Raw genomic sequence first — 23,299 nt, 5'->3', positions numbered from 1 at the left:
CAGGTGGAAGTTTTAATGAAATAAAAGAAACTGAACATATACACGCCCTCCCTGCCCCCAATAAAGAGGGGCGTGACCCTCAGGACATCGTGTAATTACAAGTAGACAAAAATAACCACAATTATTTTAAAAAAAACGGGGGAAATTTGTGTGCCACTGTTAGGACTAAGGGAAAACAAATTATCGTTAGAAATTAACGATTCCCTTACGTCCTAACCAGTGGCACAGATGGGGATTTAGTACAGTAGAAACCCCCATGGGAGGGTCCTCATGCCTGGCGGAAGATAACACTGTCTGGCCAAATGAGGAATAACCAGGGGTCAAGTCCTGGGAAAAAAAGTGTGGGAACTCACCCAAGATCCAGTGCCTCCGCGTGAAGTCACGGCACACGGCGTACGCAAAGGGCAGGGGAGGTCGGGAGGAGGAGCAAGCAAGTGCCTTATTTTTCGCCCTATAAGATGCACCTAGGTTTTAGAGGAGAACAATAAGAAAAACATATTTTTCATTACACCTCAGGTCAGATCACCAATCAGACTCCCAATGTTAATCAGACCTCAGCTAACAGCCCCAATAAGATCCCCAATGTTAATAAGAACCCAATAAGACCTCAGATCAGACCTCAGCTCAGACCCCAATATGAATGACCCCCAATGAGACCTCAGATAAGAGCCCCATGCCTTATAGCAGCCCCAGTAGCCTCATAGCAGCCCCCAGTGCCTCTCCACCAGCCCCCAGTGCCTCTCCACCAGCCCCCAGTGCCTCTCCACCAGCCCCCAGTGCCTCTCCACCAGCCCCCAGTGCCTCTCCACCAGCTCCCAGTGCATCAGCCCCCAGCCAGTAGCCTCATAGCAGCCCCAGTGCCTCTCCATCAGCCCTCCCTCGTCACTCTCTTTCTCCTCAATCCCTCCCTCGTCACTCTCTTTCTCCCCCCCTCCCTCCCTCCCTCGTCACTCTCTCTTTCTCCCCCCTCCCTCCCTCCCTCGTCACTCTCTCTTTCTCCCCCATCCCTCCCTCCCTCGTCACTCTCTCTTTCTCCCCCATCCCTCCCTCCCTCGTCACTCTCTCTTTCTCCCCCATCCCTCCCTCCCTCGTCACTCTCTCTTTCTCCCCCATCCCTCCCTCCCTCGTCACTCTCTCTTTCTCCCCCATCCCTCCCTCCCTCGTCACTCTCTCTTTCTCCCCCATCCCTCCCTCCCTCGTCACTCTCTCTTTCTCCCCCATCCCTCCCTCCCTCGTCACTCTCTCTTTCTCCCCCATCCCTCCCTCCCTCGTCACTCTCTCTTTCTCCCCCATCCCTCCCTCCCTCGTCACTCTCTCTTTCTCCCCCATCCCTCCCTCCCTCGTCACTCTCTCTTTCTCCCCCATCCCTCCCTCCCTCGTCACTCTCTCTTTCTCCCCCATCCCTCCCTCCCTCGTCACTCTCTCTTTCTCCCCCATCCCTCCCTCCCTCGTCACTCTCTCTTTCTCCCCCATCCCTCCCTCCCTCGTCACTCTCTCTTTCTCCCCCATCCCTCCCTCCCTCGTCACTCTCTCTTTCTCCCCCATCCCTCCCTCCCTCGTCACTCTCTCTTTCTCCCCCATCCCTCCCTCCCTCGTCACTCTCTCTTTCTCCCCCATCCCTCCCTCCCTCGTCACTCTCTCTTTCTCCCCCATCCCTCCCTCCCTCGTCACTCTCTCTTTCTCCCCCATCCCTCCCTCCCTCGTCACTCTCTCTTTCTCCCCCATCCCTCCCTCCCTCGTCACTCTCTCTTTCTCCCCCATCCCTCCCTCCCTCGTCACTCTCTCTTTCTCCCCCATCCCTCCCTCCCTCGTCACTCTCTCTTTCTCCCCCATCCCTCCCTCCCTCGTCACTCTCTCTTTCTCCCCCATCCCTCCCTCCCTCGTCACTCTCTCTTTCTCCCCCATCCCTCCCTCCCTCGTCACTCTCTCTTTCTCCCCCATCCCTCCCTCCCTCGTCACTCTCTCTTTCTCCCCCATCCCTCCCTCCCTCGTCACTCTCTCTTTCTCCCCCATCCCTCCCTCCCTCGTCACTCTCTCTTTCTCCCCCATCCCTCCCTCCCTCGTCACTCTCTCTTTCTCCCCCATCCCTCCCTCCCTCGTCACTCTCTCTTTCTCCCCCATCCCTCCCTCCCTCGTCACTCTCTCTTTCTCCCCCATCCCTCCCTCCCTCGTCACTCTCTCTTTCTCCCCCATCCCTCCCTCCCTCGTCACTCTCTCTTTCTCCCCCATCCCTCCCTCCCTCGTCACTCTCTCTTTCTCCCCCATCCCTCCCTCCCTCGTCACTCTCTCTTTCTCCCCCATCCCTCCCTCCCTCGTCACTCTCTCTTTCTCCCCCATCCCTCCCTCCCTCGTCACTCTCTCTTTCTCCCCCATCCCTCCCTCCCTCGTCACTCTCTCTTTCTCCCCCATCCCTCCCTCCCTCGTCACTCTCTCTTTCTCCCCCATCCCTCCCTCCCTCGTCACTCTCTCTTTCTCCCCCATCCCTCCCTCCCTCGTCACTCTCTCTTTCTCCCCCATCCCTCCCTCCCTCGTCACTCTCTCTTTCTCCCCCATCCCTCCCTCCCTCGTCACTCTCTCTTTCTCCCCCATCCCTCCCTCCCTCGTCACTCTCTCTTTCTCCCCCATCCCTCCCTCCCTCGTCACTCTCTCTTTCTCCCCCATCCCTCCCTCCCTCGTCACTCTCTCTTTCTCCCCCATCCCTCCCTCCCTCGTCACTCTCTCTTTCTCCCCCATCCCTCCCTCCCTCGTCACTCTCTCTTTCTCCCCCATCCCTCCCTCCCTCGTCACTCTCTCTTTCTCCCCCATCCTCCCTCCCTCGTCACTCTCTCTTTCTCCCCCATCCCTCCCTCCCTCGTCACTCTCTCTTTCTCCCCCATCCCTCCCTCCCTCGTCACTCTCTCTTTCTCCCCCATCCCTCCCTCCCTCGTCACTCTCTCTTTCTCCCCCATCCCTCCCTCCCTCGTCACTCTCTCTTTCTCCCCCATCCCTCCCTCCCTCGTCACTCTCTCTTTCTCCCCCATCCCTCCCTCCCTCGTCACTCTCTCTTTCTCCCCCATCCCTCCCTCCCTCGTCACTCTCTCTTTCTCCCCCATCCCTCCCTCCCTCGTCACTCTCTCTTTCTCCCCCATCCCTCCCTCCCTCGTCACTCTCTCTTTCTCCCCCATCCCTCCCTCCCTCGTCACTCTCTCTTTCTCCCCCATCCCTCCCTCCCTCGTCACTCTCTCTTTCTCCCCCATCCCTCCCTCCCTCGTCACTCTCTCTTTCTCCCCCATCCCTCCCTCCCTCGTCACTCTCTCTTTCTCCCCCATCCCTCCCTCCCTCGTCACTCTCTCTTTCTCCCCCATCCCTCCCTCCCTCGTCACTCTCTCTTTCTCCCCCATCCCTCCCTCCCTCGTCACTCTCTCTTTCTCCCCCATCCCTCCCTCCCTCGTCACTCTCTCTTTCTCCCCCATCCCTCCCTCCCTCGTCACTCTCTCTTTCTCCCCCATCCCTCCCTCCCTCGTCACTCTCTCTTTCTCCCCCATCCCTCCCTCCCTCGTCACTCTCTCTTTCTCCCCCATCCCTCCCTCCCTCGTCACTCTCTCTTTCTCCCCCATCCCTCCCTCCCTCGTCACTCTCTCTTTCTCCCCCATCCCTCCCTCCCTCGTCACTCTCTCTTTCTCCCCACCCACCTCGGGTGTAGCGTGGCCGAGCTCTGTCCGGTCCGTGGTACAGGAGCATTTGTTTTCTGTACCCGGCCGGACTGAAAGGAAGTGCACACTAAGTGAGCACTTCCTGTCAGTCCGGCCGGGTACAGGAAACAAAAGCTCCTGTACCACGGACCGGACAGAGCTCGGCCACGCTACACTTGAGGCGCTTCCCTCCTGTCAGTCCCTCTCTTCATGCTGCGCCAGAGCGGGGCGCCGACAGTGTTGAGGGGCACAATGCGCTGCCCTGCTGAAAGGGAACGGCGTTCCTGCTAAGAAAAAAGTGCAGGAACGCAGTTCCCACGCGTTCCTGCAGGACTCGTGCCCTGGGAATAACTATGTATTCTAGCATCCACTCTATAGTGTGAGATAAAAGTGGAGTGAGAACTCCAAGAAGCTGACTTACAGATCACGTCCAATGGGATCAAGCTTCTCTCTGCAAAAGAAGTGGCCACTGCTCGAGTAGAGTGGGCCCTTACAAATTCAGGGGGCTCCGAGCCCTGAGACATATAAGACTCCCGAATTGCCTCTTTAATCCAACGGCTGATGGAGGGCTTAGACGCTTTCCTCCCCTTATGGGTACCGGAAAAAAGGATAAGGAGGTTTTCATCCTTCCTAAATACCTTGGATCGTTCCAGGTAAATCCTAAGACATCTCGAAATGTCGAGGGTATGGAGCCCTCTTTCCTCAGAGGAGCGGGGTGGAGCCAAAGTTGGCAGGGAGATCACCTGGTTGATATTGTCAAAGGAAGGAACCTTTGGAATGAAAGTAGGCAAACATTTGAGAAGTACCCGATGCTGCAGGAACTTTGTATAAGGCTCAAAAGGCAGAAAAAGCCTGGAGTTCCCAACTCGCTTTGCAGAGGTAATAGCCAACAAGAAGGTGATCTTCCAGGTCAGGAACTTGAAACCCGCCTCCTCTAGGGGCTCAAAGGGAGGAGATGATAACCCCCTGAGCACGACCGATAGATCCCAAACAGGGATAGGTCTGATTACTGTAGGCTTTAATCTTGAGGCTCCCTTCAGGAATCTCTTGATAAGGGGGTCTTGAGAAACAGCTCTGTTGAGATAAGCAGAGATTGCTGAGATCTGCACTTTAAGGGTAGCGGGTGATAGCCCCTTGTCCAGACCGTCTTGTGGAAATTGCAGAATTATCGGGATGGAAGCTTCAGCGGATGTTTGCTGATGCCTAGTACACCAGGATGAAAAAATCCTCCAGATTCTGGAGTAGGCCTTATTGGTAGCTTCTGATCTGGAGTGCTCTAAGGTTCTCAAGACAGACCCTGATAGCCCTTCTATCCTTGGAAGGGACTGATCAACCTCCAGGCCGTCAGGTTGAACATTTGAAAATTTGAGGAGATCTGGGTGTCCCCCGACACCAGTACTCTCTCTGGGGGAAGCCTCAGAAATTGACCCCGACTCATCTGTAAGAGTTGGGTAAACCAAGCTCTTTTTGGCCAGTATGGGATAATGGCGATGACTGACGCTTGGTCCTGCCTGATTTTCATCAAGACCCTTGGTATCAAGGAAATTGGAGGGAAGATGTAGGCCAGCCTGAACCTCCATGGGATTGACAGAGCATCTATAGCCACCGGGTTGTCCTCCCTGTAAAGGGAGCAATATCTCTCCACCTTGGTGTTGAACCTCGTTGCCATGAGATCGATCTCTGGCATGCCCCACCTGAGCGTTATCTCCTTGAAGACCTCTGGATGAAGTGACCATTCTCCGGTTGGAAGACCTCGGCTCTCCGCGATCCCATTGTGAACTCCGCGGATGTTAACGGCTGACAAGTGGGTGAGGTTCATTTCTGCCCAATCCAGTATCACCCCTATCTCTCTCAGGAGACTTTGTGACCTCGTGCCTCCCTGCTTGTTGATATATAGTACAGCGGTCATGCTGTCTGATTGTATCTTCACAGCCTTCCCTCGAATGGAGGGAGCAAAATGAAAAAGAGCTAGTCTGATCGCTCTGATCTCCAGGAGATTCGATGACAATAACCTCTCCTGAGGTGTCCAAGTTCCCTGGACTCTCTTGTCCTGAAGATGCGCACCCCAGCCTACTAGGGATGCGTCTGAAGTAAGTATGATTCAAGAGGGCTGGATCAGGGACTTGCCGTCCTCGAGGTGGGACCACCACCTTAGAGAGGATCAGACTTTGTAAGGCAGGGAGAGCACGGAATTGAGTCCCACTGGACCGTGATTCCACTTGTCTAGTACTTCCGACTGGAGCGGACGTAGATGCCATAATGCCCAAGGTACCGCTTCTGCGGTTGAAGACATTAGTCCCAACATCTTCATCCATATTCGAATCGTTACCTGTTTTGGTACAGAGAGAGAACGGGCTGTTCGTTGCACGGATTGCCTTTTTTCGGGAGTGAGATGAATCGTCATCCTGACTGAATCCACCATGAACCCCAGGAACCTTACCGAGGTGGCTGGTTGAAGTTGGGATTTGTCCCAATTGATTATCCATCCCAACTGATGCAGGAATGTAACAGCCTGTTGGATGTGTTGGGACAGGATCGCTTGGGAAGGAGCTCTGAGGAGCGAGTCGTCCAGGTATGGAACTATACTCAGGCCCTGAAGCCTTAGAGTGGCCACCACAGAGACCACCACCTTGGTGAAAGTGTGTGGGGCTGAAGAAATCCCAAACGGGAGGGCCACAAACTGAAAATGTCTTAGGACCACCCCCCGATGTTTACCGCGATCTTTAAGAATCTTCTGGACCCAGGATGGATGGGAATATGGAGATAAGCATCCTTGAGGTCTAAGGTTGCCAAGAAATCTCCCGGCAAAAGAAGATTGGTCACCGACTGGATAGTTTCCATACGGAACTTCTTTTGTTTTATGAAACGGTTGAAGAACCTCAAATCTATAATCATCCTCCAACCTCCGGTATTCTTGGGTACCAGGAAAATGGGGGAGTAGATACCTGTTCCCCTCTCTTGGAGAGGAACCTCTTCTAAGGCCCCCTTCTGAAAGTATTCTAGCATGTAATTCTCTAGAATCTCTTGCTTGTTGCTGGGAAGAGGCCTTGTTTGGACGAACTTGTCCGGAGGCGGACTGCTCAAGTCCACAAGGTATCCCTGAGAAATTATGCACAGGACCCAACTGTCCTGGATATGAACCTGCCAACAAGGTAGAAAATGCTGTAGGCGACCGCCTACGGGAATGTGGGGAGAAGGGAGCCTGGGATTTCCAGTCAGACCGGCTAAATACCAAGAGCCTCGAGGAGGCCCGCAATCAGAGCGCCGAGGATTTCTTGGGGGGTCTAGAACCCCAAGAGGATTTTCCTCCCCTACGGGAGCCCCATCCCTCTGGGCTCTGGGTTGAGGTTCCGACCTGGAACCGAACCTTTTGCCCCGACCACGAAAGGACTGCTGGGGAAGGGACTTGCCCTTCTTGTCCGACAGCCCTTCCATTATTTGGTCAAGCTCTGCACCAAAGAGTTTGCCGGGTTCATATGCCATGGCACAAAGATTGTGCTTCGAGGTCGTATCGGCCTTCCATGGTTTCAACCAAAGCGGACGCCTGCCCGCGGTTGAGAGAGCCATGGACTTAGATGCCAGCTTCAACTGTTGTGGAGCTGCGTCACACAGGAAGTCTATGGCAAGGCTGGCCGTTTTACATGAGGCCAGAATGTCGTCCCTAGAGACCCCCTGGTCTAGGTCAGATTGAATCTGGGCGAATCTCGTCTTTAGGAAATTCGCCACTTCAGAAGAAGAAATCGCGACTGAGGCGGAGGCCGAGGAATAAGCGCGCCTAAGGGCGCAATCCGCCTTCCGATCCATTGGATCTTGCAAACTTGACCCGTCGTCTGATGGGATTAGGGTCCTTCTTGATAGCTTCGAAATCGCCATGTCCACCTTTGGGACAGGCCCCCAGGAAGATACCTGATCCTCTTTGACCGGAAATACTGCCTTAAATCTTTTGGCCAACACTGGACCTTTCTCCGGCTTTCTCCATTCCGTCTTCATCAGAGACAGGAGAGAACCATCTGCTTTAAAGGCCCTAGGCCCCTTAGAGGCAGAAGATGAGGCTTCCCCCGGATCAACGTCCTGGTCCCCCGACCGGATGGATCTCAGTAGCCGCTGGGCTTTTTCCAGCGGAAAAAAATACGAAAAACCGTCCTCCTCCTCAGAGGAGGAAGAGGCTGAACCGTCTTTCGCATCCTGAACCCCCGATACCTCCATATTGGTCTCCATATAGCCCTTTACCCAATCGACAACGTCGTGGACCGTCGGCTCCAGCTGGGGGAGTGTCTTGGCCCTACAGGGTGGGCACCGGCAAAAGTCATGGCACTGCAGGTGACGTCTCTTGCCAGAGGACTTCCTGCTGGGCTCTCGATCACTGTCCCCGGTAGAAGACATGGCTGAAAATAGAAGAGATATGAATTAACATAAATTCAAAGAAAAAAAGGACCTTTAACAACAAGCTTCAGGATCTTTACCCAGAAGATCGTAGCAAGGTCAAAGAGAAAGGCTTATTAGCAATAACAGAGGATTGCAAGTAGACAGCACTAGCAAACCAACACACACGGACAATCTCAAGGTTGACAGAAATCTGCGCTCCAGAAGACTGAACCTGGAGCCTCACCACGCTTAAATAGAGTGTTTGGGCGCCAAAACTGAAGCTCCGCCCACTAAAGGGGCGGGGTAAAACTTTAAAGCCTACTACCTTGGCTTTATATAAAAACATCCACTGGACCCCAGAGAGGGCCCCTAAATCTGCTAAAGGCGCAAAAAGGCCCTAAACACAGAAATTATTCCCCGGCCGAAGCTGCTGCAATCGGCCGGAGAAAACCGGAAGTCACGTCGCCTGACGTCACTTCCGCAAGATGGCGGCGCCCAGCAGAACATGCAGGACTCCGTTACCGCCGCTTCAGTCCTCGGAACGAGGTAAGGCCAAACGCTCCAGAGAGTAAGGGAGCATTAGACCTTAGGTGGCATAGAAGGAGCGGAAAAGCGCTCCCAAAGGAAATATAAAAACACTCTCCACCGCTAGGGATGGAGGAGTAGCCATCCGTCCTGTCTTGTCCGCAGAAAAAAAACACGATGTCCTGAGGGTCACGCCCCTCTTTATTGGGGGCAGGGAGGGCGTGTAGATGTTTAGTTTCTTTTATTTCATTAAAACTTCCACCTGTCCTAACCAGTCCACAGGGGCAGAATACCCCATCTGTGCCACTGGTTAGGACGTAAGGGAATAGATGAATAGATGTTCCTGTAGTATAAGGAGTGTGGATCTCATGTCTGATCACGTCATTATATCAGTGATGTCATCAGCAGGGGGCGGGGCTGTGACAACCTCTCAGACAGGATATACAGGCAGGTTGTCAGCAGTAATAGATGAATAGATGTTCCTGTAGTATAAGGAGTGTGGATCCCATGTCTGATCACATGTCATTATATCAGTGATGTCATCAGCAGGGGGCGGGGCTGTGACTACCTCTCAGACATGATATACAGGCAGGTTGTCAGCAGTAATAGATGAATAGATGTTCCTGTAGTATAAGGTGTGTAGATCTCATGTCTGATCACATGTCATTATATCAGTGATGTCATCAGCAGGGGGCGGGGCTGTGACTACCTCTCAGACAGGATATACAGGCAGGTTGTCAGCAGTAATAGATGGATAGATGTTCCTGTAGTATAAGGAGTGTGGATCTCATGTCTGATCACATGTCATTATATCAGTGATGTCATCAGCAGGGGGCGGGGCTGTGACAACCTCTCAGACAGGATATACAGGCAGGTTGTCAGCAGTAATATATAGAATAGCTGCTTCCTGCTGAGCAGCCAATCAGAGGATGCAGAGCTGCAGTGGGAGGGAGAGAACAGCAGGATGGACCAATGAGGAGGCAGGAGGTGTGTCTCGGACCACCTGAGACTTCCTGCAGACACCGTAGCAGTGCTGATCCTGACCGTTCTGTGGGGTCTCCTGGGCCTTGGATCAGGAATCTCATCTTCTCGATTTTTTATGTTTTTGATCTTCTCCAGTCTTTAGTTTGTTTCTGGAGCCTGACCCTATGGAGCAGTTGGGGGCCCCGGGCTCTGCCGCTTTGGGTCAGCCTCATTTGTATTCACTTCAGTGCAGTGAATACTGATGATTAGCGGCGTGTCCCTCCTGTTCAGTATGGGATTGGGAGGGGCCCTCTCCCAGCACAGACATTTACTCACTATCCAGAAATACATCTATATTAGGGGTGTTTCTGGCGCAAAGGATAGGATTACCTAAAAAGCTACTAAATAGTATCACTGCTTTCTCCAAAGGCCTATTATTATAGTGACACTCCGGTTCAAGAAAAAAAAATAAATACGCATTAAGTCCTCGATCACACTTCAGTGTTCGGTCAGTGATTTTGACCAGGTGCGTCTCTAAACACAGACCTTATCTCAGTGTAGGCTTCACCTTTGATTTGGGCCCACAAATCACTGACCCAAACACTGAAGTGTGAACGAGGCCTAACCGGGGAGAACAGAACACTTACCTGGTGTCCTCCTTTTCAGATCAGCTGCTAAATGTCAGCCTCTTCTTCTGCCATCCAAGATGGCCGCTTCTCAAACTATCTGGTGGCCCAAGACACTTCCTGCTTGTCCAGCCCTGCTCTTGGATTGGTCAGCACTGATCACGTGAGCAATGCTGGCCAATCCTACGGCAGCAGGGAGTGTCTAGGACCTCCAAACGCACAGTAATCATCAGGTGGTCAGAGAAACTGTGCGGACGGAGCTGTAGCTAAAAAAGAGGGCGCCAGGTAAGTGTTCTGCTCGTTCCCCAGCCAATGTGGGGGGTTTTAGCTGTTTGGTAGAATAATAACAATTTTATTTTTATTTTTTTTGTCACTGCATCTCCATGAACACAAAATGACAAAAAATTGTATTTACCACAAAATAGTATTAATAACAATTGCACCTTCCACCTAAATAAATAAAAAAAATAGCCCCCCGACAGAAAATGAGAAACGTTCAGGGTGTCCACGTGGCGACACCAAGCAATTATTTTTAAAGGTTTGTTATTTTAGCAGCAGCAAAACATAATGAAATCTGTAATCATTTGGACTCGCAGAGTGAGGTCTGATCCTTAAAGGGGGTTTCCGGGAATTCTCTGGTCTGTCACAGATCCGCTCCTGTAGTCACTCACCTCATGTACGTCTTCTCCATGCTTTGGGTTTTCCTCACGTTAACCTCTCCTGACCCGTTTTCACCTTGTAAACCTATCCTTCCGGTTCCTGTCCATCCTGTAGATAGCACTTCCTGTTCCTGTACCCAACCAATCCCAGGATGCACTTCTCCTTCCTCTGACACAGCTCTAGTCCAACGCCCAGCTAGTTTATAGCTCCTCCCACCAGCTGGTTACATAGACACACCCCTAACACTGCCCCGCCCATGGACATGACATCACAGGAAATAGAAAATAGAAGCAAAAAGGGTAAAAAATATATTCTAAAATCACAGAGACCGTCATGAATGATTGTTTTAAAGGCAAATTGGAAAGCCCCTGTAAGTGGGAGGTGATACTCGCCACTTCTGTCCCCTGCGCTCCGGTCCTCCCCGCTGCTGACATCATCTTCCTGGCGCTGTGCACACGTCACTGGTCATCGCCGCTGCCTGTGTGCTCAGAAGAAGGAGGAGGCGGCGGCAGCGGGAAGGACGAAGTCACTGCCTGTAATCCACCCCCTCACCCAGCCATCACTGAGAAACTACAACTCCCAGCATGCAAACATGCTCGGCTGTTATTCTAGAAGTGAATGAAGCATTCTGGGAGTTGTAGTTTCTGAACAGCCGGAGTATATATGGATATGCTAGTATTATCTAGTAAGATTAGATACACAGCCCAGCAGAGGGTATCACACAGGATAGGATTAGATACACAGCTCAGCAGACGGTATCACACAGGATAGGATTAGATACACAGCTCAGCAGAGGGTATCACACAGGATAGGATTAGATACACAGGTCAGCAGACAGTATCACACAGGATAGGATTAGATACACAGCCCAGCAGACAGTATCACACAGGATAGGATTAGATACACAGCTCAGCAGACAGTATCACACAGGATAGGATTAGATACACAGCTCAGCAGACAGTATCACACAGGATAGGATTAGATACACAGCTCAGCAGACAGTATCACACAGGATAGGATTAGATACACAGCTCAGCAGGCAGTATCACACAGGATAGGATTAGATACACAGCTCAGCAGACTGTATCACACAGGACAGGATTAGATACACAGCTCAGCAGACAGTATCACACAGGATAGGATTAGATACATAGCTCAGCAGACAGTATCACACAGGATAGGATTAGATACACAGCTCAGCAGACAGTATCACACAGGAGAGGATTAGATACACAGCTCAGCAGACAGTATCACACAGGAGAGGATTAGATACACAGCTCAGCAGACAGTATCACACAGGATTAGATACACAGCTCAGCAGACAGTATCACACAGGACAGGATTAGATAAACAGCTCAGCAGACAGTATCACACAGGAGAGGATTAGATACACAGCTCAGCAGACAGTATCACACAGGATAGGATTAGATACACAGCTCAGCAGACAGTATCACACAGGAGAGGATTAGATACACAGCTCAGCAGACAGTATCACACAGGATTAGATACACAGCTCAGCAGACAGTATCACACAGGATAGGATTAGATACACAGCTCAGCAGACAGTATCACACAGGACAGGATTAGATACACAGCTCAGCAGACAGTATCACACAGGATAGGATTAGATACACAGCTCAGCAGACAGTATCACACAGGATTAGATACACAGCTCAGCAGACAGTATCACACAGGACAGGATTAGATAAACAGCTCAGCAGACAGTATCACACAGGGTAGGATTAGATACACAGCTCAGCAGACAGTATCACACAGGAGAGGATTAGATACACAGCTCAGCAGACAGTATCACACAGGATAGGATTAGATAAACAGCTCAGCAGACAGTATCACACAGGATAGGATTAGATACACAGCTCAGCAGACAGTATCATACAGGATAGGATTAGATACACAGCAGCAGACTGTATCACACATGATAGGATTAGATACACAGCTCAGCAGACAGTATCACACAGGATAGGATTAGATACACAGTCCAGCAGACAGTATCACACAGGATAGGATTAGATACACAGCTCAGCAGACTGTATCACACAGGATAGGATTAGATACACGGCTCAGCAGAGGGTATCACACAGGATAGGATTAGATACACAGCTCAGCAGACAGTATCACACAGGATAGGATTAGATACACAGCTCAGCAGACAGTATCACACAGGATAGGATTAGATACACAGTCCAGCAGACAGTATCACACAGGACAGGATTAGATACACAGTCCAGCAGACTGTATCACACAGAATAGGATTAGATACACGGCTCAGCAGAGGGTATCACACGTGATAGGATTAGATACACAGTCCAGCAGACTGTATCTAATGTGTATCTAATCCTATAACACTATAGTCACTGGAGCTCATTAGGACACTTCCAGTTGGACATGGAGGCGCTGGCGCCATCTTGTGGTGGTTCTGGGCCTTGCAGTCGCTCATGTAATACCAACGACTTTTTTGGGATCCATTTCTTATCATTATCACATGTCAGACAAGTCCTAAAATGACCTAAAACCATTGAAAGCCTTGATATCCTCCACGCTCCACGCTTTCTCCAGCGCCGTTCCGGTTCTCCGGCCAAAGCTATGGCATGTCTGGAGACGGCACGTGACCGCTGCAGCCAATCACTGTCCTGCGCTGTAGACTGAAAGGGGTGAATACAACAGGCTTTATTTTATGCCATTTAGGGCTGGTCTGGGGGACCCCTTAATGTGGACATGTGAGACCCTGCGCCCCTCCGGATAGTTATGTCGGCCTGTGCTCTCCAGCTGGTGAGTACCACAACTCCCAGCATGCCCTGACAGCAGCGAATCACAGCACATGGATTATAAGAAACAGATTTATTTCCAGGATAATTCATAATAAAAATAGTAAAAATCATTCACATTTTATCTCATGCAGGTAGATAAATCACTGCGTCTCATGGGTCACATCAACAGCTCTGCCCCTCCGTCACCAAACTCAAGATCTCTGCTTGCTGTCTGGGAATTGGAATATCTATTGTTTATATCAGGAGGATGAAAGCCTGGCCTGACCTTGCTCTGCACTGACAGCTGAAGTTTTGTTACAGTGCGTCAGTGTAGACAATCCTCTGGGACAGGGACACAAGTCCTTCCCCGGTCCTGGACTCCGGGCGGATCAATCTTACATATACTGGCACATTGTAACAGATCCTTATCTGTGCAAACAGGATGGGATTTCACCTGCAGGATGTAACTGACAAATGTTTTCATTCACTGTTAGCAAGCAGAGATATTAAGATAGGCTGATAGCCGTTACACGCACTGATACACTATTCTAGTCTGAATACATTGTAACAAAACCCCAGCCATGGGTCAGGACGGATCCTGAGTTCATTGCATTGTATCAGCGCAGGTAAATTTGTAGGACTTTACCTACCTACTATCATTTCAGTCTCTGGATGTAAACAACGATGTTATCATTCACTGACAGCAAACAGAGATCTCGGAAAATAGTGAGGAATTGATGGCACGTCAACATGAAGCATTACATTACACAATGATGCAGAATTGGTCCCATCCATGGTCCCTGTGTCACTTATTAAAGCCAAATAGCGGCAAATATTCTTATTTTCTAATCTGTTTTTTTTTTCTGATTGTAGATTTTTCATTATACTGTTTCCTGTACGGCTGCGGGCCGGCTGCCATCTTGCCTGAGCTGCTGTTAACAGCATTAAGGCCCCTTTCACACGGGCGAGAATTCCGCTCGGGTGCGATGCGTGAGGTGAACGCATTGCACCCGCACTGAATCTGGACCCATTCATTTCTATGGGCTGTGCACACGAGCTGTGATTTTCACGCATCACTTGTGCGTTGCGTGAAAATCGCAGCATGCTCCTCTTTGTGCGTTTTTCACGTAACGCAGGCCCCATAGAAGTGAATGGGGCTGCATGAAAATCGCAAGCAAGTGCGGATGCGGTGCGATTTTCACGCACGGTTGCTAGGAGACGATCGGGATGGAGACCCGATCATTATTATTTCCCCTTATAACATGGTTATAAGGGAAAATAATAGCATTCTTACAGAATGCATAGTAAAACAGCGCTGGAGGGGTTAAAAAAATAAAATAAAATTTAACTCACCTTAGTCCACTTGTTCGCGCAGCCGACATCTCTTCTGTCTTTAACTGTGAGCAATAGGACCTTTGATGACGTCACTATGCTCATCACATGATCCATCACCATGGTGATGGATCATGTGATGGACCATGTGATGAACGCAGTTACGTTATCAAAGGTCCTATTCCTCACAGATGAAGGCAGAAGAGATGCCGGCTGCGCAAACAAGTGGATTAAGGTGAGTTAAATTTTATTTTATTTTTTAACCCCTCCAGCGCTATTGTACTATGTATTCTGTATTCAGAATGCTATTATTTTCCCTTATAACCATGTTATAAGGGGAAATAATACAATCTACACAACAACTAACCCAAACCTTAACTTCTGTGAAGAAGTTCGGGTCTGGGTACCACAGTCGATTTTTTTATCACGCGCGTGCAAAACACGCGCGCGATAAAAACTGAATATCGAAACGCAATCGCAATCAAAACTGACCGCAATTGCGTTCCTACTCGCGCGGGTTTACCGGGATGCATCCGGACACGCCCGTGTGAAAGAGGCCTTAGAGATTTGCTTTACAGAAGGACCATAAGAACTTGGACGCAGCAGATAACTCAATGACTTCTATGGTAGAGTGTTGTGGGCATGCTCTGTGACCTGAACAGAGGTCAGTGTGCAGGGAGGGGGAGGAGGTCAGCTCTCACCCTCACCTACTGACTTCAGTGGTAGAGTGTTGTGGGCATGCTCTGTGACCTGTACAGAGGTCAGTGTGCAGGGAGTGGGAGGAGGTCAGCTCTCACCCTCACCTACTGACTTCAGTGGTAGAGTGTTGTGGGAATGCTCTGTGACCTGTACAGAGGTCACTGTGCAGGGAGGGGGAGGAGGTCAGCTCTCATCCTCACCTACTAACTTCAATAGTAGAGTGTTGTGGGCATGCTCTGTGACCTGTACAGAGGTCAGTGTGCAGGGAGTGGGAGTAGGTCAGCTCTCATCCTCACCTACTGACTTCAGTGGTAGAGTGTTGTGGGAATGCTCTGTGACCTGTACAGAGGTCAGTGTGCAGGGAGGGGGAGGAGGTCAGCTCTCATCCTCACCTACTGACTTCAGTGGTAGAGTGTTGTGGGAATGCTCTGTGACCTGTACAGAGGTCAGTGTGCAGGGAGGGGGAGGAGGTCAGCTCTCATCCTCACCTACTGACTTCAGTGGTAGAGTGTTGTGGGAATGCTCTGTGACCTGTACAGAGGTCAGTGTGCAGGGAGGGGGAGGAGGTCAGCTCTCATACTCACCTACTGACTTCAGTGGTAGAGTGTTGTGGGAATGCTCTGTGACCTGTACAGAGGTCAGTGTGCAGGGAGGGGGAGGAGGTCAGCTCTCATCCTCACCTACTGACTTCAGTGGTAGAGTGTTGTGGGAATGCTCTGTGACCTGTACAGAGGTCAGTGTGCAGGGAGGGGGAGGAGGTCAGCTCTCATCCTCACCTACTGACTTCAGTGGTAGAGTGTTGTGGGAATGCTCTGTGACCTGTACAGAGGTCAGTGTGCAGGGAGGGGGAGGAGGTCAGCTCTCATCCTCACCTACTGACTTCAGTGGTAGAGTGTTGTGGGAATGCTCTGTGACCTGTACAGAGGTCACTGTGCAGGGAGGGGGAGGAGGTCAGCTCTCATCCTCACCTACTGACTTCAGTGGTAGTGTGTTGTGGGAATGCTTTGTGACCTGTACAGAGGTCACTGTGCAGGGAGTGGGAGGAGGTCATGTCTAACAATTGCGTACTGACTTTAGTGGTAGAGTGTTGTGGGAATGCTCTGTGACCTGTACAGAGGTCACTGTGCAGGGAGGGGGAGGAGGTCAGCTCTCATCCTCACCTACTAACTTCAGTGGTAGTGTGTTGTGGGAATGCTTTGTGACCTGTACAGAGGTCACTGTGCAGGGAGTGGGAGGAGGTCATGTCTAACAATTGCGTACTGACTTTAGTGGTAGAGTGTTGTGGGAATGCTCTGTGACCTGTACAGAGGTCACTGTGCAGGGAGGGGGAGGAGGTCAGCTCTCATCCTCACCTACTAACTTCAGTGGTAGTGTGTTGTGGGAATGCTTTGTGACCTGTACAGAGGTCACTGTGCAGGGAGTGGGAGGAGGTCATGTCTAACAATTGCGTACTGACTTTAGTGGTAGAGTGTTGTGGGAATGCTCTGTGACCTGTACAGAGGTCACTGTGCAGGGAGGGGGAGGAGGTCAGCTCTCACCCTCACCTACTGACTTCAGTGGTAGTGTGTTGTGGGAATGCTTTGTGACCTGTACAGAGGTCACTGTGCAGGGAGTGGGAGGAGGTCAGCTCTCATCCTCACCTACTAACTTCAATAGTAGAGTGTTGTGGGCATGCTCTGTGACCTGTACAGAGGTCACTGTGCAGGGAGGGGGAGGAGGTCAGCTCTCACCCTCACTTGTTGACTGTTTTGGGGGAGTGTACTGAGCATGCTCTGTGACCTGTAATCCCCTATTGTCAGTGGTGGATCCTGTATTATTCCCTTCCAGTTTTCTTGATAATGAAATTAATGCTGACCAGCCCCTTTATCATGATAAAGTGATTGCTGCCCCTGCCACTTATGATAATAAAATGACTGCTGCAAGATTTCCGGATCATGAGATGGAAAAATTAGAAATATTAACACAGAAGTAGTTACAAACATATTCCACCTAACACAATGTTTCTGACAACTGGACAGTTCCTGTGCGCTGGTGTGACTGAGGACATAGATATAATTGGGAGAGATAAAAAGAAGATACAATGTAACAGTCGGTGATATTGCAATAAACGTTCCGATACACATTGTCCATTATATAGTAGTATAGGAAACTGGGAGCTCATTAACCCTTTACTCGCCCCTCGTTGTGTATAAGGCCACGCAGAACCCTCCGGCCCTTTTGGTTGGGGAGACACTACTAGTCTCAGCATGCCCTGACTGCTTGTCAGGCGCTCTCCGTCTTCAGGGGCCTCCATTTGAACATGGCGTCCTGGTCACAGTCCTCTTTCTCCTGCTCTTTGGCCAACTCAAGGAAAACCTGGGGAAACAGAGGGAAGCGCAGGTGAAGACTATGACCTCTCACTTAAAGGGGCGTCCACTGTACTATTAGCATGTATGGAGGTAACAGAAGGGGAGTCCTCTGAGCAGAACCTCCCTCTATTAACTCCACGAGGCTTCAATAGCCCTCAGAATGGGCAGTAACGTGTACGGTACCTGCTCCAGGGTGGACTGGGAGAAGCTGTACTCCTCAATGTCATGGGCTCGCTTCGCTGTAGACGGGAGAAGACACAACCATCACTTCCATCCTATAGACGTGTTCACCACAATACATTCTCCCATCTCAGGTTATCACAGAAACGAGCTCCTGTGCCCCCATGACTACACTTCCTGCCCTTATGCTCTGGCCCAGGTCTGACATCTGGTTGTAGATCTTGTGGTGTCACCAGTGGTCACCACAGCTGTAGACCCTCATCCTGCAGACCCCTGCCGTACAGCGCTGGGGTAGGTCCATTGTACAGAGAAGACTTACCTTCCTCCAGCTGAGAGAAAGCCTGAGATAAGGACTGCACGTTCTCCATAGGGATCTTGTAGACCAGCAGCGAGGAGAACCTGTGGAGATGAAATGCAGGTTGTCCTCCGCTCTGATGTGACTGCGTGAGAAGGTCTGAGAAGGTCCTCTCATTACCTGTCCTGCCTGTCTGCCTGTGGGAACATCCGGACGACCTCCTGGTGAATCTCATCCGCCCGCTGGGAATCCTTCACCTTCATCTCCAGGAGGTAACCTTTACCAAACTTACTCTTCAGCTGCTGGATGGACCCAATGCACCTGGAGACAGACAGCAGTGTAAAGCATGGGGGTTTCCATTCTAGTTGTCAGCACCTGGATCCATGAACCAGAGGATGGGATGTGACCCCCTGATATAAATCCCCGTCACCTGAGCTTCCCGGACACCATAATGGCGACGCGGTCACACACGGCTTCTGCCTCCTCCATGTAGTGTGTGGTCAGGATGGCTCCTCGCTCCTTGTTCCGGAAAGCTGCTCGGATGGCTCTCCTGTAATAAACAAGAGACGTGAAGACGGGGGGCACCGGAGATCGCTCTGCAATAGATATCTCCCCGTAGTCCCAAATAACACATTATGATTGCCTGATGACACCTCCGGCGCCGCTTATCTCCAGGGGGGAAGTAATAGAAGAATCGGATCCATGTTCACCGAGCTGGCCACCCCCTGACCATGTACCCAGAAGTCTCATGTCTACGGGCAGCGGTACGATGTCACTCACCACAGTCTCTGCTGCCCTTTTGGATCCAGACCGGTGGACGGTTCATCCAGGAGGGCGACGGTCGGGTTACCCAGCATGCTGATGGCGAAGCAAACCTACAGGGTACGTACAGAACATGGGGGTATTACTGAGCCCCAGCCCTGGACCTGGAAGGAACATAGGGCAGATGACTGGACACAGCCATACATGCGGGGGGCACATACTTTTCTGGAGACCCCGGCAGACAGTTTCTTGGCAGGTTTATTTAGATGCAGCTTCAGTTCCAGCGCCTCTGACACCCTGAAGATGAAAGACAAAATCTTAAAAAAAGCCCGGAGCAGAATCCAGTATGTGGCCTGGACGTGTAATAATGACGCATTTCAGAGTTTTGCAGCAGTCCGATTACCGCTTTATGGCCTGGTCCGCGTCGTCTTTCTTCATGCCCTTCACTGCGGCGTAGATCTCCAGATGCTCCTTCACAGTGAGAGTGGGCCACAGGGGGCTAAACTGCGGGCAGAACCCCATGAAGGCAGTGCTGTCCTCACCTGCACCACACAGAATCACCTGTAGGGGGCGCATAGTGCACATCAGGCTGTGTCGTTTACTCCGCTCACAGCCAAAGCTATGGTCAGAAACCTAAACAGCTTTGACTGTGACTACAGTAAATGACACGAGACAACACTATAGCTTAGCTCAGACCATGCTGGTACCTAATGTAAGCACTACATCTCCCAGCATTCAACAAAGCATGGGTGTGGCGAAACCAACCTCACCACTGGGTTTTGGAAGGGCCTGGTTGCCAGCCTCTTGCCCCAGGATTATGGGCCCTCTCATCAGTCCATGCAAAACTTAAACCCCATGGCGATTCGACTGTGTTTGTGGCATCTGAGCCCTCAGATCCAAGCCATATGGGGACATGTGGGGTTTTGAGGTATGTGACAGAACCATCTGTCTGTGTAATTGTAGTGTATGTTATGTGAGGGCACCCAGATAGCTCATTTTATTGTATTTGTGTATTCTGAGTGCCATTCACCTAATGATATGCACTCAGACTTGAGCTATCTGGGAATATGTTAAATGTCTGTGTTGGCTGGGAGGGTGTGACATTGTGTGTTTGGGTGGTGATTCCTGTCCTGTTGTTCCCACATGTGTATTGGTGATTTCCCTTTGTCCTGAGAGATAATTGAATTGCTCCTCGGGTGTCTCCAGGGCAGAGAGGAGGAAACCATGATGCATTGTGGGGATGTGTTGTGTCTGTGTATCCTGAGTGCTACGTATCTGTCCTGTGTCACAGTCCACCTTCTGGTCCCCTAGGGGCGTGTACACCAGATGGGGACCTGCATAAATACGGGCGGGTAGCCCTCAATAAAGTGTTCCTGTTTTTACACTCAACATAGAGCCTCGTCTCATGTGTGTAGGGATTGCTATACTTGTATACTCCCCTGGCTATTACTCCTAGCTCTTGTAAGAGCTGTTCCTTTTCCTGGTTCCTGTGGTGGTATCGGTGTCGAGCGGAGTCCTCGGGAGGCACTGGGAGCATTTATCACCGAAGGTACCCGGTCGGGGTGCTAGGAGATTCGTTACATTGGTGGCAAGCGGCGGGATCGTTCCCACAGCCAGAAGGACAGCTACAGGAGACACCATTCCCTGGAATTACAATTTGAGGGCAACGCATGTCCCAGTACAGCGACCCTGACAGCAGCAGGATGGAACCAGCAGTGGCATACGATGAGGAAGACCTGGATGGCCGGGATGCATTAAGGAAAGGCATCTGGTACCAGGCCCTGAATAATGTACAATACCAGCGAGGCGAGAGTCTCCCCAGTGAAGAGCAGCGATTGCAGAAGCAAGTGGCCCTGCGGATGCCCTTCCTGGGAGAGCAGCCCCTGGAGGAATGGGTGAAGGAACTAGAGCACCGGGTATGGCAGGAGCTATGGCTGGAGGATGCCTACCAGGCACTCTGGTGGTATATGGCACAGTATATACCCTGGACAGCTGAGCATGACAAGCCGGAGGGAGAGGAGTTTGATGGTACTGGCTTGTTATGGGAGTCCTTTGCAGAGCCTGACTTCGGGAGCCCTGCACAGTCCAGACTTCAGGACATTTTCTACGAGAGGGAGGCTAGGCAGGATTGGGATGACCCCCATGAGGTAGAGAAAGACCTGGCTCACCTAGCAACCCTGGAGTGGGAACTGGAGCAGGACTACAGAGATCTCTTCCACTCCATTGTGAAGGCTCAGCAGGACAGCAAGAAGTCAGACTCAGGTCCAGAGCCCTTCAGCTGGGAGGTTATTGTGGATGTTTACTGGGAAGAACCCCAGGTGGCCGGTGGAGATGGGACCGAGGTCTCTCCACTGCTCCTGCAGGGAATTGGGAGTCCAGTCTCCATTCCCCAGCGGCAGGCTGAGTTACAGGGGGTAGAGACAGTCAGTCCTGTCCCCCAGCGGCAGAGTGTCCTACAGGGAACAGAGAGCCCAGTCCCCTTTCCCCAGCAACAGGACACTGTATTGGGAGCGGAAACGGTCGGTCTCCCTCCCCAGAGGCTGGAAGTATGTATGGGAGAGGAGCTTGTTACCCCCTCTCCCTATTGGCAGTGTGAATTGCAGGGAATTGGGAGCCCAGTCTCCATTCCCCAGCGGCCGTGTGATTTATTGGGAATTGGGAGCCCAGTCTCCATTCCCCAGTGGCAGGCGGAGTTACAGGGGGCAGAGACAGTCGGTCCTGTCCCCCAGCGGCAGAGTGTCCAGCAGGGAATAGAGAGCCCAGTCTCCTTTCCCCAGCAGCAGGACACTGTATTGGGAGCGGAGACGGTCGGTCGCCCTCCCCAGCAGCTGGAAGTATGTATGGGAGAGGAGCTCATTACCCGCTCTCCCCAGCGGCAGCTTAACGCACCAGGGGGAGACAGTAAGCCCCACAACAGTGCAGATGGGACCGTGGTCTCTGCACTTACAGCACAGGGGGTAGGGACAGTTGGTCTCCCCCTCCAGCAGCAGAGCTGGGTATCCAAAGGGGAGACAGTCGGTCTCCCCCTCCAACAACCAGGCTCCAACCAGGCTTCTTCCATGGTAGCGCTGGCACCAGGGCAGAGTACCACTGATCCCTGCCCACAAAGCAACCTCCACTCCAAGCCAGGGAGCAACACAGAGACCTGGAGTACCAGCTACCAACATAACCTTGGTGGACTCACTGGACAGAGACAGGCTACCAAATTCAACAGGTCCAGTATTTGGTTGTGGGTGGGCTGCCAGACTAACTCAGGTACCGACCGGCGTGAGGTCAGGTATCTGGTTAGTCTTCCCTGGGAGGGGGAGATGTGTGGTGAAACCAACCTCGCCACTGGGTTTTCGACGGGCCTGGTTGCCAGCCTCTTGCCCCAGGACTATGGGCCCTCTCATCAGCCCATGCAAAACTTAAACCCCATGGCGATTTGACTGTGTTTGTGGCATCTGAGCGCTCAGATCCAAGCCATATGGGGACATGTGGGGTTTTGAGGTGTGTGACAGAACCATCTGTCTGTGTAATTGTATTGTATGTTATGTGATGGTACCCAGATAGCTAAGTTTATTGTATTTGTGTATTCTGAGTGCTATTCATCTAATGATATGCACTCAGACTTGAGCTATCTGGGAATATGTTAAATGTCTGTGTTTGCTGTGAGGGTGTGACATTGTGTGTTTGGGTGGTGATTCCTGTCCTGTTGTTCCCACATGTGTATTGGTGATTTCCCTTTGTCCTGAGAGATAATTTAATTGCTCCTCGGGTGTCTCCAGGGCAGAGAGGAGGAAACCATGATGCATTGTGGGGATGTGTTGTGCCTGTGTATCCTGAGTGCTACGTATCTGTCCTGTGTCACAGTCTTCCTTCTGGTCCCCTAGGGGCGTGTACACCAGATGGGGACCTGCATAAATACGGGCGGGTAGCCCTCAATAAAGTGTTCCTGTTTTTACACTCAACATAGAGCCTCGTCTCATGTGTGTGGGGATTGCTATACCTGTATACTCCCCTGGCTATTACTCCTAGCTCTTGTAAGAGCTGTTCCTGTTCCTGGTTCCTGTGGTGGTATCGGTGTCGAGTGGAGTGCTTGGAGTCCTCGGGAGGCACTGGGAGC

General features: G+C 51.4%; 2 protein-coding genes across 3 annotated transcripts in view; one reads left to right on the top strand and one right to left on the bottom strand.

Annotated features, from left to right (window-relative positions):
• The first annotated feature begins 15,552 nt into the window (after positions 1–15,552).
• Positions 15,553–17,427, top strand: LOC121005830. Its single transcript, XM_040438592.1, has 3 exons — positions 15,553–15,574; positions 15,861–16,524; positions 17,101–17,427. Exons 1-3 carry the CDS (start codon positions 15,553–15,555, stop codon positions 17,372–17,374), a joined length of 960 nt encoding a protein of 319 aa, XP_040294526.1. The 3' UTR covers positions 17,375–17,427.
• A 186-nt stretch (positions 17,428–17,613) lies between these two features.
• LOC121004805 (ABC-type organic anion transporter ABCA8-like) overlaps positions 17,614–23,299 on the bottom strand; it is a 525,268-nt gene continuing 519,582 nt past the window's right edge. For both annotated transcript variants that reach the window (XM_040437168.1, XM_040437167.1), the window contains exons 32-39: positions 19,598–19,755; positions 19,416–19,491; positions 19,213–19,307; positions 18,863–18,982; positions 18,613–18,753; positions 18,457–18,536; positions 18,141–18,196; positions 17,614–17,964 (exon numbers count right to left, since the gene is read on the bottom strand). In XM_040437168.1, the coding sequence (XP_040293102.1) occupies positions 17,872–17,964; positions 18,141–18,196; positions 18,457–18,536; positions 18,613–18,753; positions 18,863–18,982; positions 19,213–19,307; positions 19,416–19,491; positions 19,598–19,755 (819 nt within the window). In that variant the 3' untranslated portion in view covers positions 17,614–17,871. The remainder of the gene's footprint in view (positions 17,965–18,140; positions 18,197–18,456; positions 18,537–18,612; positions 18,754–18,862; positions 18,983–19,212; positions 19,308–19,415; positions 19,492–19,597; positions 19,756–23,299) is intronic.

The sequence above is a fragment of the Bufo bufo genome, chromosome 6 (assembly GCF_905171765.1).
Source record: "Bufo bufo chromosome 6, aBufBuf1.1, whole genome shotgun sequence".
Classification (NCBI taxonomy): Eukaryota; Metazoa; Chordata; class Amphibia; order Anura; family Bufonidae; genus Bufo; species Bufo bufo.
Note: the sequence above shows the minus strand (reverse complement) of the source record. Positions and strands in the feature narration are given on the sequence as shown.

Coding starts and splice junctions, on each gene's coding strand:
- LOC121005830 (XM_040438592.1), top strand. CDS start 15,553: ATGCTCTGTGACCTGAACAGAG. Junction 15,575..15,860: donor GCTCTGTGACCTGAACAGAG/GTCAGTGTGCAG, acceptor TGACCTGTACAG/AGGTCAGTGTGCAGGGAGTG. Junction 16,525..17,100: donor TTGTGGGAATGCTCTGTGAC/CTGTACAGAGGT, acceptor ATGCTCTGTGAC/CTGTACAGAGGTCACTGTGC.